Source organism: Vigna umbellata, chromosome 11 (assembly GCF_029865625.1).
Source record: "Vigna umbellata cultivar VRB3 chromosome 11, Vumbellata_1.0, whole genome shotgun sequence".
Classification (NCBI taxonomy): Eukaryota; Viridiplantae; Streptophyta; class Magnoliopsida; order Fabales; family Fabaceae; genus Vigna; species Vigna umbellata.
Window position 1 is genome coordinate 28,025,292 of NC_142175.1, and position 16,589 is coordinate 28,041,880.

General features: G+C 30.7%; 1 protein-coding gene across 1 annotated transcript; it reads left to right on the top strand.

The window, feature by feature from the left end:
- Window positions 1-14,482: 14,482 nt before the first annotated feature.
- On the top strand, window positions 14,483-16,145 carry LOC124831543 (ras-related protein RABA3-like). Its single transcript, XM_047305557.2, has 2 exons — window positions 14,483-15,014; window positions 15,608-16,145. Exons 1-2 carry the CDS (start codon window positions 14,737-14,739, stop codon window positions 16,062-16,064), a joined length of 735 nt encoding a protein of 244 aa, XP_047161513.1. The 5' UTR covers window positions 14,483-14,736; the 3' UTR covers window positions 16,065-16,145.
- The last annotated feature ends 444 nt before the right edge of the window (window positions 16,146-16,589 follow it).

Here is a 16,589-nt window from a genome sequence, read left to right on the forward strand (position 1 = left end):
AACCCTAAAAATCTTATCTTGGTGAAGGAGAGCTTGACATGTGACACTCTAACTCTTAGAAAAACTCTTTATTCTTAAAGTGTCATGTGGAAAGTCATTGTAGCAAAAGTTTCTCATTAGGAAAATGACACATGACCACTACCTTTGTAAGAAAACTCTCCGTTAAGAGCTTTCCATGTGGAACACACTTTAGCAAAAGTTTCCCACTAGGAAAATGACACATGCTCACTGCCTTTGTAATAAATCTCTCCATTAAGAGCTTTTCTATGTGGAAAATCACTTTAGCAAAAGTTCCTTACTCAGAAAAATGACATATAACCACTACCTTTGTAAGAAAACTCTTCTCTAAGAGCTTACCATGTGACCACAATGTCTCATGTGGGACACCCTCCACTAAGCTAGGGTTACAAAGCTAATCACCCAAGATTGTTCAAAAACCCTATACTACTTGGTCCTTAATATAAGACCTAACAAGAAATCTTACACTATTTGACCCTTAATACAAGGTCTAAATACTCCTAATATACTATATGTGCTCCCTGGTGGCCAAGAGAAAGAATTTTGCTTCACCTTGCATAAATAACTATAGTTATTCTTGAATGTTCTTGGACCATGGCTAGAAAGTATGCAACCAGATGATAATTTCACAATAGTAAAGAACTTACAAATTAATAACTCTTTGTCTATATTTGTCTAGAAGTTATTTTTTTGCTAAGCACTAAAATAATAAAAGAAGGAAAGTTATATATGTCCATTTGTTAAACAAATCGTTATCAAGCTTCATATCCATGACATGACTTCTATTTATTGCACCACAATGTGTTTTACCCCGTGCTTCTATTTTTTCCTTTGTATTAGTGCTTTATTAAAGATGTTTAACTTTAAGTTGACATCATTGTTAAACACTTTTTATATGGTTGTACGACAAGTTTTTCTTGTGCAACTATCTATCTTGTGCATACTAGTATGAGCAAGTATATAATGTTCATGACTAGGTTTTGTGAATGTTAGGATTATGTTTGAAATCCATGATATTTTACCTTTTAGATAAACAATCTTTCGTGCATTTGTTGAGTGCATAATTTTTCAATCTTGTCGTAATTGTCTTGTGTATTTAAACTCATATAGTTTTTATGGTCATTGTTTAACGCTTCTTTTAGAGATTCATTTTGAATTTCATGATCTTGCATTCAACACTTCTTTTAAGTTTCTTACATGTTTAGATGTGTGTTAGATGATGTAATCTATTATATGCATTTGATCATACAAGTTTGACAATAAAATTTCTTAAATATAATCACATATTTGTTAGATAATGTTGAAACTTGGTATTGCATATTATTACCAAAATCAAGAGTGACTTAGTGAAAAGTGTAATAATTACTTATTTTTCACACTTATTAGAACTTTTTATTAGACTTGACTAGTGTGTTTTTTTGTTTAAATTCAATGGAAAAGGACAAAATTATACATTAAGTTATAGAATCAAATAGTTATTCATTTTGAGGTATTTTATGGAAAAGAGAAAACAACAAATATCATTGAATAATTAACATTAGACATGATTAAGAACTATAAATGATTAAGAGGAAAGGGATGATTTTTTTTCAATATATGATTTTGGAAATATATGATTTTAGAATTATATGATTTTAGAATTGTTACAGGATACGAAATGTAAAATTTAGTTTTCAATATAGTTATTGTCCAGTGTTATGAAAATGATTTTTTTTTCAGCATCATATAGAGAGGAGTTATATTATTGCCTTTTATTTTTACTTTGTATATTTTACATTATACATGAGGATGAAACAATCCAATTATTCTTATTTAATATATTTGTTTTTGCTTATAAAAAAAATAAAAGAAACATTATTAAGACATGCTTTGATCATGATTAACCCATTAACACTATTAAACGTAAGAATCAACCCTGTAAATATAGGTAATGGTAATGATAAGAAATGAGTTTTCATGTATGCTCTTAGTTATCTGTCCAAGACCATCTTAGGCAAACATGGACTTGCTTATGTAAAATATGAGTGTGAAAGACTTGAGAGAAGTTGTGGTCCGCTTAGAGTACTGAGTCCATTGAGAACAACATCTAATTGTTTATATTAAATATATAGATGATTCATAATCTTGGACTGTGAATTGTAGAACATTAAATTAAATCTGTTCATTTTATCAGTTTGACTTTCCTTAATCATCTATGACTTTTATTTATGTTGGAAGAAGAATGTATTCAATATGGTCCAAGAATTTGTGTTGCTAAAATGCAAGTATAGAAGCCCAAAAACGAAAAGAAAAAGGAAGACTTTAAAATAGTTGGTGGAGGGAGAAACGTATCTGGCGTCACTATCTTTGACAGTGCAACCACAGCTATATCATTCAATGATACTACCCCACTCTTGTTCATGTTTGTTCAAACAATTAAGTTTCATAAATCTCGTTTAACGACTATTCTCTACGCATTTTCAGACCAAATTAATTTTCAAAAATCACTTCGATCCATATTCTAGTACACAAAAATTCATTTGCTGTTCCTTTCTTCGCTGACTTCTTATTGTTCCTCAACAAATTAAACACTCTCACAAATATTGGCATGCCCCATAATTTCATTGATTTTGTTTGGTATTGCATCTCTTCACTTCTTTGGTATCATATTTTGCTTTCATAAACTTCTCCAAATTGTATACATAATCTTTTTCTAATAAAAAAAATAATGATACGTTAACAACATTTTCATTTTTTTTACAACATTTTAATACCATCTATATGTCATTCTGTGATTGGTCCATATTGGTGTTTATGATTATTATTATTATTGATTATGGAGTAATTTTGGATCAATCACATAATGAACCGTAGATGATATTAAAATGTTGTCAAAATAATGTTTTCAAAGTATAATTATCTTAAAAAAAACGACTGCGGGCATTTTTTTTAATAAAGCTGGTATAATAATATAACGTTTCTTCAGAAACATCACACATAATGAGTATATCTATGTGGTTGCTCCTTCCCACAGACAACAGTTCCAAGTTCCATTACTAATAGGATGCATGCAACTATAGCAACATTAATTATCATAACATCAAACACAAATAGGCAGAGATATTACCTGCCGTATGTGAATGACAGAAGACAGTTGCAGAAGTTAGAAGCATGAAGATAGAAAGCAAACTCCAAGTACCATAACAGATCCTTAGTGGGATTTCCTTGTTTAGAGTAATGATACGTATTTATGTATTTAAATTTATTTGATATGTATTATAAGAATAAAATAATCATAAAAAAATAAATTTGTTATCTCTTTTTAAAAAATTAATAAAATAAAAAATATATAAAATAAATATAAAAATTTATGTTGGTCAAAATATATTTTTTTTTATTATTTTTAATTATGTGGTTGTAGAATTCCTCGTTTTGGACTCGTTTTGGACTCGTTTTGGACTCGTTTTTGTGGGTCAATTTATAGTTTTTTTTTAATGAAAAAGCTGATAGATATTATGCTAGTCCAGGTGTGTATATGATTTTGATGAGAGAAATTGAGAGAATGAAAACAAAGAAGGAATAAATTGAGGTAAGAAATAATACTGAATTATATGGTAGATTATAATATATGAGAATCAGGAAAAATTAAAAACAATATAATTTAATTGATTTATTGGAATATAAATTATTTGAATCGTACATTTACCCGTTTACTCTCAATTTATATAATTCAAGTATATATGGGACTAAAGTAGTCACTATATATTACGTTAATTGTATGTTAAAATTATGAAAGAAAATTAAATTTTCTAACTACTGATCTTAAGATGAAATTTTAATAAGAAAAGTTATGAATGATATAATAATTTATGTAAGTTATATTGTTGTTAATTTCTAACTAGAGTTATCAAAATGGGTCACAACCTGTGAGCCAATCCGGTCCACTACGGGTTTGAGTCGGGTTGAGTTAGAAAAAATTATATTTTTTTATGCGGGTCAGATTTAAATCCGGCTCGTTTAATGTGACATCCCAATTATATATATAAAACATATATAATAAAGACGTCATCATTTATTAATATAAGAAAGCAGTCAAGAGTAATTTAAGGATTACAATCATCCTTAGAATAACGTGGAATTGAAAACTTAGAGTAATAGGGTTTCTCTCTAGAAATTACATAGAATTTAAAGCTTTAAACGTACAAAAGTCCATCAAAGCTAACTAATAAAAGCTAGCGAATCTAAGCTGCAACATTGTCTTCCCCATCAAGTACTGTTTCCAACGTATCCTCCTTGCCATCTGCTCCCGTATAACGAATTATACGATCATCGCACATACCCAAACACAAACAAGTAGGGTGAGCTAACATGCAACCAATCATTTATGAAACATGCATGCAAACCTCATATAATAATTATGTCATACATACTCATACCATCATACAACAATCACATCATACATACTCATCCATTACTTTGATACACATGGTAAAATGACATCACAAGACTTGTTACTTTATAACCCGACTCGTCCGGACTAGAATGATTACCGAGCTATGGCGGGTCTTGCACTCGTGGTGGCTTTATGAAACTTGGCACTACCGCCTTATGAAACTTGGCACTACCGCTTTGTGAAACTTGGCACTACCGCCTTATGAAACTTGGCACTACCGCCTTATGGAACTTGGCACTGCCGCCTTATGGAACTTGGGCACTACCGCCTTATGGAAACTTGGGCACTACCGCCCGGCCACAGTCACGAGGTTAATCCGTTATCACTCACCTTGGATCATATGGAAGCACCCAAGACTAGGACCTCCTGCTACTCCTCACCACATGGTTCAATCCTCTCTACATGAGAAGAAAGGCCATTGGAGTTTCAGGATGACCCCCAAAACTGAGCTACCATGCAATCATTCTATACACCCCCAAATCACCACCATGTATCCTCTCCTTGAGGATCATGGAATTACGTTCATGAATCATACTATTACCTTGAAACTTAACCCAAGACATGAATAACCATATACCATCATATTATCACAGTGAATCTAACATATCTCATACATTCACATACTTTCCACATAAATAACATCATTATAGTTCACAATCATGTTCAGATGCATAAATTCAAATGTAATAAAATCCAATCATTTCCGAAATCATACAAACTGAATATATTCCAACCAGATATATTACACAATAATTTAACAATACATAATCTGTTCAATAGGATTTAAGTTAAAAACTTGTCGAGTAGACTTCCAGGAAAGAGAGGTGCGTCACAATGGACAACTTAAGTACCAAGTCTTTCCTTAGCCAAAGTGTTCCTCAACTAGTTTTTAACAAATTTCTTATTTACAGATTCAAAATAACAGCATACAATATTTACACCGAATTTCAACATAGATAAACATACAGTAAGCATTAACAGTATTTACACAGGATTTCACGATATGAATAGTAATAAAACAATACTAAATCATAATATAAAAGCATAGAAATACTAAATCATAATATAAAAACATAGAAAAGTTAGCTCCCCTACCTCTATTCCAGACTTAATCTCCTGCTCCGAATTTGTTTCCCCGAAACCCTTCAGAACCTCTACTCTTCTTGCAACTAAAAATTTCTCCCTAACTCTTTCTTCTCTATTTCTCAAGCTCTCACTTGATTCCTCTTTTCTTGGTGCAAAATAACCTTCCCTCCTATGGCTATTTATAGGTAAAAAAAATTTACTATTCATTAATATTTTAATATTATTTATTATTTTAATATTATTTAAAAATAATATTTCAATCATTTTCTTACCAAATCTGATCCTAATTTCTACCTACTACTTTCTTCCATGCTAAGGAATCCAAATGCTGAAAATTTATTTTTACTATTCACTTTTTACTATTTACTATTTACTTTTTACTATTTACTATTTACTTTTTACTATTCAAATTAAAAAAATTTACTAAATAAGTTACCAAAAATTTGAACCTCTCCTTCTAAAATTACTATAATTTTATATCCAAAATTTACATTTTTCTATCCATTAAAATTATTATTACTAATAAAATACTAAAATTTACTACTATAATTATTTTCTTTTTCATGGGTCTTACATTCTCCCCAACAACAAAAATTTTCGTCCTCGAAAATTCAATACATCAAGAAAATAGTTGAGGGTATAATTGCTTCATTTCTTCTTCTAACTCCCATGTAGAGTCACATGTCCTTTTATCCCAAACTACCCTGACTAAGTTGATATTTCTCCTAACTATTTTATCATATGGCCTTCTATGCCGAATGGTTAAATTTCTACTAGGAGATCCTTTCTAATTTGAATATTTTATACTTCCAAAATGCGGGAAAGATCATATACTACTACCATTTATTTATTTATTTTTTTTTTTTTTTATTATTTTATTTTATTTTTTTTATTTTTTTTTTTTTTACCGATACTATTGAAGCCTCCGGTATGCATGACCGGAACTGTGGGCACAGTGAGATTTTGGCTATATAAGGAGGAGCGAATTGCGTTGAGCGACACTTTGAGGCGTTGTAATTTTGGAGCGTGTGAGAGAGTGTGAGATCTTCTAAGTAAGAGCTTTCGAGCGATCCTCTGGATGTGAGTGAGATCTGAGCGTTGAGAGTTCTGAGTGTGAGAGTTCTTAGTGTGAGAGCTTGTGGGATCTGAACACGAGTGAGATCCTCCTTCGAGCGTGTCTAAGAGTTTCTTAGTGAACCCTCTATCAAGTGAGACCCTGCCTCTACTTCCGCGTTCGTAAGTTTTTCTCTCTCTCAACTCTTCTTTTCTTTGTTCAAGCTTTTCTTCTATGTTTTTCTGCTTTACGCTTATTTAGTATTATGTTCATTACTTCTCTTTTTTTTTTTTCTCTTTTTCTACTCGTTATATATATATATATATATATATATATATATATATATATATATATATATATATATATATATATATATATATATATATATATATATATATCTATATACACATTGTTATATTAATGAACACTTTGTCTTAAAACACGGGGTATATAGGCTGGAAAACCGTTGTTAATCTCCCTTCGTTTGAAGGTATGAAAGAGACATTCGGGTAGAACAACGCCACGTACCCCATAAAAACAGAAAACTTAAAAGAGAATTTTTATTTGTATGAACTGGACATGGACAATATGGACTTAGATCCGTTTAGGAACCTTTGCGAGGTCCATGAAACAGATCACAAACTGGACAATAAGACTCGAAAGACCCAATACAAAGAACAAAATTAGCTTAAAAGAAACAGAATGGAAGAAGACATTAGAATATGAACATAGTATTTTTGTTATTTATGGTTTGTTTTGTTTTTTTTTTTTTTTTTTTTTTTTTTTTTTTTTTTATTTAGACAAATTATAGAAGAGAAATGAATGAGAAGGGAATGGAGATGGAGAGACAGACTTGCCCAAGGTGGCGTCCGACAGACGACCAAATCAGGATAATGACAAACATTTACAATTACGGAGTCTCCCACCCAAGTCGAGCTCAGATTTTTGAGATTGCTGCTCAACTCAGGGCATTCGGAGAAGCGGGGGAGTACAATGTCCAGTGCTGGTTTAACAACCATGGGAATAGAGTAAGACGTTGGCAAGCGGAATTGGACCCTACCGGCACTATCTTTTCTTTGCTGCCGCGATACATGTATGGTAAGACCCTAACTTCATCCCTGTCTTTTTAAATTTTTTTTTTTTTCCCTTCTTTTGACACAATTATTTATTTATTTATTTATTTTATTTTTTTTTTTTAATTTTTTTTTTTTTTTTTTTTTTTTTGGAGAAACCGATTGGGTAGTTATGAGGGCACCGAAGCTGCTGGATCTGTTCCCCATTCCGATCATCATCGACGACGAAAGAGATGAACGAAAAATCCCTCCACCCATGCCTCCTGCATTCCGTACCAGAGCTCCCTCGACGGAGCTTACCTTAAGATTGCCACCCAGTAACCACTTTCCATTTTAAAGTTTTATATTTTTAGTTTTTTTTTTTTTTTTTTTTTTTTTTTTTTATTTTAATTTTATTTTATTTATCTCTAACTACTATTATTTTTGCACCACCAGAGATCCTTCATGGGTAATTCCACAGGCTCCAAGGCTCCTAGATCTCTTTCCCATCCCCGCTATAAAGAAGAAGAGAAAGTTACTCAACCCATGCCGTTTCGCATCAAAGTCCCTTCCACAAAGCTTTCTTTGAGATTGTTGTTTGCCGATCAATAGTTTCCTTAAGGAGACTATTTTTATTTATTTATTATATTTTTATGGACTGTACTCTTAACGGTCACTTGTGGCCGACACTTGAACATTTTATTTTTATTTATGTACTGTAATCTTTATCTGCTTTGTTTTATATTCTAGTTAATGAATTTTTTTTTTTTTTTTTTTTTTTTTTTTATTTTTATTTTTTTGTTTTTTTTTTTTTTTTTTTTTTTTTTTTTTTTTTACTCTGCTCATATTGGTGTTTCTTCAGCAATAATTCTCTATATGTTCAATCTTCCTCCCTCGGTCTATACTAAGGTAAATTTGGACACTGGAAGAGTTGTATTAATTTTGGGTATTTACAAGACTTAAGACAGAAGTGAAATTCTCAGAGGCTTAGGAGAAAAATCTATTATTGTAATTTTATTTTATTTATTGATATATATTTTTTTTTTATTTTTTTTTTTTTTTTATAATGAAATTAATATTATCTTATGTTTTTCCTTGATTCATTTAGTCTAAACATCTTCTTATTATCTTTATATGTGTCTTAATCGATTTAATTTGCAATGGTAGTTATTACTTAATTTACTTAACTGATATCTACACTTAAAATTTTAAGACCTATTCTAATATAATTTAGTACACTATCCAGAATTACTTTAGCCTTATAACTCGAAATCCTATACCCTAAAATTATAAATTACACAAGTAAATGACAAATAATAGTTGAGAATGCATCAAACATGTTTATAAATTTGAAGTTCACTCAAAACAACCACGAATCGCTATACCATAAAATAATAACAAGCAGTATATGTTCATCATATGAATTATGAAATCATGAGCAGTCGTATACTAGACATAATATATGTAAATTTCACATAACTATTAATAAAAGATAATATCATGTGAAAACCATTAGCAAAAGATTGACTTCATTTACTTAATTAATTTATAATTCATAAATAGTTAAACATATACGCATCGTAATTCCCTAGTAATTAATTTCAATTTTCTCATTCGGTACACATACTAAAAACTAGATGAGTTCACTCCCCAAACCCTTGCCAAGCTAAGTATATTACATGTTTCACGGTTGGGTTGGGTGCGGGTTATTTCTCTGTTCACACAGAGAATTATTGTTATTACGTTTTATAATGAGTTCGTAGGATAATTTCACTCCTCACACCACTGATATATAGAACATGATTGATTCCTTTAACCTTGTTACACTAATGCTTTCCCAAAGCTCTCTTTATTCTAGCCTTTGAACTCAACTCTTCTTGTGTAACGTAAGATATCTCACCTCTTCATTTTGTTCTCGAAAACTTCCTAAAACATTGCTTCTAAACACTAACATCTTCACTCATCCTTTGAAACCTAAACTCTGGTATTATATCTCCCTATTTTCGAAGGCTTTAACTAATTGTAATATCTTTCTTCAAACCCTCAGAATTAAGAAAAAAATCATCTATGGTAAAAGTCATGGTAGTTAGACACAATACTTTACTATCTAGATTTGGAGGAAATGGTAAATTATACCATTTAGACTCAATTCTTCACAGAGAAGACACGAAAGACCCACAACACAGAGGTCATCCTAAGGACGAACTGCTCTGATACCATTAATGTGACATCCCAATTATATATATAAAACATATATAATAAAGACGTCATCATTTATTAATATAGGAAAGCAGTCAAGAGTAATTTAAGGATTACAATCATCCTTAGAATAACGTGGAATTGAAAACTTAGAGTAATAGGGTTTCTCTCTAGAAATTACATAGAATTTAAAGCTTTAAACGTACAAAAGTCCATCAAAGCTAACTAATAAAAGCTAGCGAATCTAAGCTGCAACATTGTCTTCCCCATCAAGTACTGTTTCCAACGTATCCTCTTTGCCATCTGCTCCCGTATAACGAATTATACGATCATCGCACATACCCAAACACAAACAAGTAGGGTGAGCTAACATGCAACCAATCATTTATGAAACATGCATGCAAACCTCATATAATAATTATGTCATACATACTCATACCATCATACAACAATCACATCATACATACTCATCCATTACTTTGATACACATGGTAAAATGACATCACAAGACTTGTTACTTTATAACCCGACTCGTCCGGACTAGAATGATTACCGAGCTATGGCGGGTCTTGCACTCGTGGTGGCTTTATGAAACTTGGCACTACCGCCTTATGAAACTTGGCACTACCGCTTTGTGAAACTTGGCACTACCGCCTTATGAAACTTGGCACTACCGCCTTATGGAACTTGGCACTGCCGCCTTATGGAACTTGGGCACTACCGCCTTATGGAACTTGGGCACTACCGCCCGGCCACAGTCACGAGGTTAATCCGTTATCACTCACCTTGGATCATATGGAAGCATCCAAGACTAGGACCTCCTGCTACTCCTCACCACATGGTTCAATCCTCTCTACATGAGAAGAAAGGCCATTGGAGTTTCAGGATGACCCCCAAAACTGAGCTACCATGCAATCATTCTATACACCCCCAAATCACCACCATGTATCCTCTCCTTGAGGATCATGGAATTACGTTCATGAATCATACTATTACCTTGAAACTTAACCCAAGACATGAATAACCATATACCATCATATTATCACAGTGAATCTAACATATCTCATACATTCACATACTTTCCACATAAATAACATCATTATAGTTCACAATCATGTTCAGATGCATAAATTCAAATGTAATAAAATCCAATCATTTCCGAAATCATACAAACTGAATATATTCCAACCAGATATATTACACAATAATTTAACAATACATAATCTGTTCAATAGGATTTAAGTTAAAAACTTGTCGAGTAGACTTCCAGGAAAGAGAGGTGCGTCACAATGGACAACTTAAGTACCAAGTCTTTCCTTAGCCAAAGTGTTCCTCAACTAGTTTTTAACAAATTTCTTATTTACAGATTCAAAATAACAGCATACAATATTTACACCGAATTTCAACATAGATAAACATACAGTAAGCATTAACAGTATTTACACAGGATTTCACGATATGAATAGTAATAAAACAATACTAAATCATAATATAAAAGCATAGAAATACTAAATCATAATATAAAAACATAGAAAAGTTAGCTCCCCTACCTCTATTCCAGACTTAATCTCCTGCTCCGAATTTGTTTCCCCGAAACCCTTCAGAACCTCTACTCTTCTTGCAACTAAAAATTTCTCCCTAACTCTTTCTTCTCTATTTCTCAAGCTCTCACTTGATTCCTCTTTTCTTGGTGCAAAATAACCTTCCCTCCTATGGCTATTTATAGGTAAAAAAATTTACTATTCATTAATATTTTAATATTATTTATTATTTTAATATTATTTAAAAATAATATTTCAATCATTTTCTTACCAAATCTGATCCTAATTTCTACCTACTACTTTCTTCCATGCTAAGGAATCCAAATGCTGAAAATTTATTTTTACTATTCACTTTTTACTATTTACTATTTACTTTTTACTATTTACTATTTACTTTTTACTATTCAAATTAAAAAAATTTACTAAATAAGTTACCAAAAATTTGAACCTCTCCTTCTAAAATTACTATAATTTTATATCCAAAATTTACATTTTTCTATCCATTAAAATTATTATTACTAATAAAATACTAAAATTTACTACTATAATTATTTTCTTTTTCATGGGTCTTACATTTAAACCCGGCTCATGCGGGTTGAACCCGTGGTGGGCCCACCAACCCACCTATATAATTTTATTTTATTAAAATTTAATTTTAATTTTATAAAAAAATATTTATTATTTTGTTTTTGCTTGAAAAAGTTATTTAAGTTCCTTGTTTTCAAAATTAATTAAACACCCATGTTGCATGTTGGGAGTGAATTTGAGAATCAAATTTGTTTAGATTTGTATTATAGAAAATTTGTAATTTTTTTTATTTAAAAAAAATTGTAATTAAGTGACCCAGTGAGCCAATCCCTTTATTCACCAACCTGTGGTGAGTCGAGTCAGATTTGAATTTTTTTAATTCGGTAATAAATGAGTCGGGTTGGGTTGACTCACTAAATGAGCAACCAATGGTGGACCGGGTCGGGTCGTGCCGCATGGTCCGTTTTGACAATTCTATTTCTAACAAATCATGGATTCCAGTTACAGTGACACAGAAGTCAATTTCTTTAAAGAAATATCAAATTCAAGTCTCATAAATGAGAAGAAAACAATAAAATTACTACAAATCATTATTTATATTTAATGTCATTTGGTCAATGTACATTAATTAGCCAATTTTTAATTATAGGATGGAGAGAAGAAAAATATTTAGAAAGATGGTGTAAATAAGTTAGTTAGGAGACTTGGTATCTTGGCCACGTCTTTAAAATGATTGTTGTAATCGACTTAAATGTTGCGTGTTCCATGAGAAACAAAAGGCCAAAAAGTATTAACACAAAGGAAATCACAAAAATTCGATCACGTTTTTCCTTTTTTTTTTTTGTAGTTTCATATACACTGCGTGACAATCTAAAAAAACAATATCAAAATAGCAAAAATATCTGTATTTACATTTAAATAAAATCAAAAATAAATAATATTATAAATATTTTATAAAAATATAATATTTTGTTGGAAGTCTCGCTCCGAATAGAAATAAAACCAAATTATAATATATAAGTGAGATGCAAACTTTATCTTATAAATTGATTTTTGTGAGGTTAAGTTAGACTTAAAATCATTTTCTAAAATGATATAGAGTCATGGCTAGAGTCTATCTCCTAATATATTTATTTATAAATGGATTAAATGCAATATCATATTACTGTAAAAAATTAAAATAAAAAAATTAAATTTATATTTTGTTAAATTAAATATAATTAAATTTATTTGTATTTTATTAGATTAAATTTAGTAAAAATTAAATTTTAATTTATATTATATTTTATAATTTTTTGTAATTTTATTTTAAAAATTTATAAAATATATATTTTTAAATATTGGTGAATATGTATATATATCTACAAATACTTTAAAACTCATAAATATTTTTTAAAAGATATCTAACAAATAATAAGTAATTCTTTTGTTTGTTGTGAATCGATAGTGAATAAACGCTATTCATATTCGATCGTTACCATTTTTAATCTTAATTTTGTAAATGTGTTAAAAAAACTTAAGACTAAAGAAAAAGATCAAAATATACAAAGAAATTACTCATATAAAAATAAAAACTTAAAATTTGTAGATTAGAGATTAAAATATAAAATATGGACAGAAAGCAAACCAAAATTAAATACACACATGCTACATATTCTCTCAAACCATACCTACCACTCCCAACAAAATGGTACATGCCGTACATAAATTCAATGAGTCTTCAATTTTCCGGTCTATAGTTAATACTTCCGTTTAAGTTTGCCATGCAATTAGTTTTTAATAAGGAATGAATTTGTTTGAATATAACAGATATCGCCAAGAATTAGGTTTTGAATTATGCTTAATTATTTCTTAATCTTATATTTTCTTTAATAAACATAATCAAAGATTTATTTCTTAAAATTTATTGAATAAAAGTGTTTGAAACCATCCAAAACCAAAACCACTCTTAAAATGTCTAATTAGAGATACTGTTACATAATCTGTGTCGGTGAGAAAAATTATGCATAAGCCAAACGCAGTAAAGTGTCGGTTTTTACGTTTCACTTTATGGGCAAACGTTCCAAAACTCAGTTTTGTGCGGCCAAACAGATTCTTGCTTCTGATAGAACATCTGTTTGATGGGTTTTAAAGAGAAAAACAAACACTGCAACCAAACATGTTATATTAAGAAACCAAATCATCAAAATCTCATAGGGCCATTTGCAAGACCAAAATCAATCAATCATATATATTAGAAGAAAGAAAAAGAGAAAATTGAAAAGGGAAAAGATCGTGGAAAGAGGATTCACCAATCCTTGGATTGCGCCTTGAATTAAGATCAAAGTAATCTGAAACAGTAGACACTGCAACCATTCAAAAAATTCATGATTCCAGGTTTCCTTAACCTGAGGCAGACCACCGTAGCTTTTTAGTTAATGTTTGATTAATTTATATTTATGTTTCCATTTTGGACCAAAACCATATGCTAAGTAGCATCTCATAATGTATCATCAGCAGAAGGCATTACGACAATAAAGTTCAATAATAGTGCCACATAATATTAAAAAGTGAGACACAGAACTGGACCCCATTTTCTTGCCTATACTTTCCTTCCACTGGTCATTCTACATAGGTTTTGTCCGCTTCATCGTTTTTTCAACGAGTTCCCTGTTCTTTTTCTTGCTTCAACCCACCCCATAGACCAATAGTTTATACTTTGTTCAAGTGGTGATTCGTTTTGCTGGGGAAGCATAAAGCTAAGGTTTTTGGCGTACTTTTGGCAAGGAAGAAACAGGATCACATTGACCTTTCTTTTTCTCAGGGTCTTCCTTCTATTGAGAGAAAATGAACCAGGAAATGAATGGGGTTGAGGCTGAGAAGCAGCAAGAGAATGGAAATGGGAAAATGGGTTATGATGTGCTGGAGAAAATAGACTATGTGTTTAAGGTGGTTGTGATAGGGGACTCAGCAGTTGGCAAGACTCAAATACTGTCAAGGTTTGCAAAGAATGAGTTTTGCCTTGACTCAAAGTCCACCATTGGTGTTGAATTCCAGACCAAGACTGTCACTATTAATGCCAAACTCATCAAAGCTCAGATCTGGGATACTGCTGGCCAAGAAAGGTTCATCACATTCTCTCTCACTATATAGCTCTATCTGTATCACCCATTCATGTTTGTGTTTCATTCTTTCTCCACTTTTATGCTCATTTTGCTTTGAACTAATGGCTGGACAGACATTGAGTTTCAATGATGGTACTGTACGGATTCAAATGTTGTTATGCTATGGATTATTCAACGTGATACCAATTTGACTTAGGAAACACACATGGCCAAAAGCACATGTTCTTGACTTTTGTTTTATAAGTATTTCATTTTCCTAGATTGGGTTCCAAAAGTCGCATTAAGGTTCAATATAAGGGGTCCTCAATAGACAGCTAAGAGTTTTGGTAAAATGTAGAATCCTATGAATTAAAAATTGAAAACTGTGTGAACTAATGATAAAGGAAAATGTTATGGAATGAGGTAAACGAAGTAGGAAAACATCTTGAAGCTGTTGTTTAATAGATCATGAGCAAAACACAAAAATAAACTAGACTCATGGATGATCATTCTCTTCTATGATACTCAACAGCATATCAGTAGAATATACCTATAACATATGATCATTCTGGTGCAGATAAATTGTTTCCTATTTAACATACTATGTGGTATAGGTACAGGGCTGTAACAAGTGCCTACTACAGAGGTGCATTAGGGGCAATGCTGGTGTACGACATAACAAAGAGGCAATCATTTGACCATGTTGCGAGGTGGCTTGAGGAGCTGCGTGCACACGCTGATAGCTCCATTGTGATCATGTTGGTTGGTAACAAAGCTGACCTTGTGGAGCAGAGAATGGTGCCAACTGAAGATGCAGTGGAGTTTGCTGAGGATCAGGGTCTCTTCTTCTCTGAGACTTCAGCTCTCAGTGGTGACAATGTGGAGAGTGCATTCCTCAAGCTGCTAGAGGAGATCAATAGTGTAGTGTCTAAAAAGGCATTGGAATGTGGTTGTGGGAAGGTCAATGGTGACAGCAATTTTGCCTCACTCAAAGGAACTAAGGTTGATATACTCTCAGTTCCTGAATTGGAAATCAGTGAGATGAAGAAATTGTCTTCTTGCTCTTGTTAATATTGCTACTGTGATTTTAGATAGTGTATTTGATTTTAAGTTTGGAAAAAAGAACACAGTCATATATATATATATATATATATATATGTATATATGTATATATATGTATATATATGTATATATATGTATATATATGTATATATATGTATATATATGTATATATATGTATATATATGTATATATATGTATATATATGTATATATATGTATATATATGTATATATATGTATATATATGTATATATATGTATATATGTATATATGTATATATGTATATATATGTATATATGTATATATATGTATATATATGTATATATATGTATGTATATGTATATATATATATATATATGTATATATATATGTATATATATGTATGTGTATATATACATATATATATATATATATATGTGTATATATATATGTGTATATATATATATACATATATATATATATATATATATATATACATATATATATATATATATATATATATATATATATATATATATATATATATATATATATAT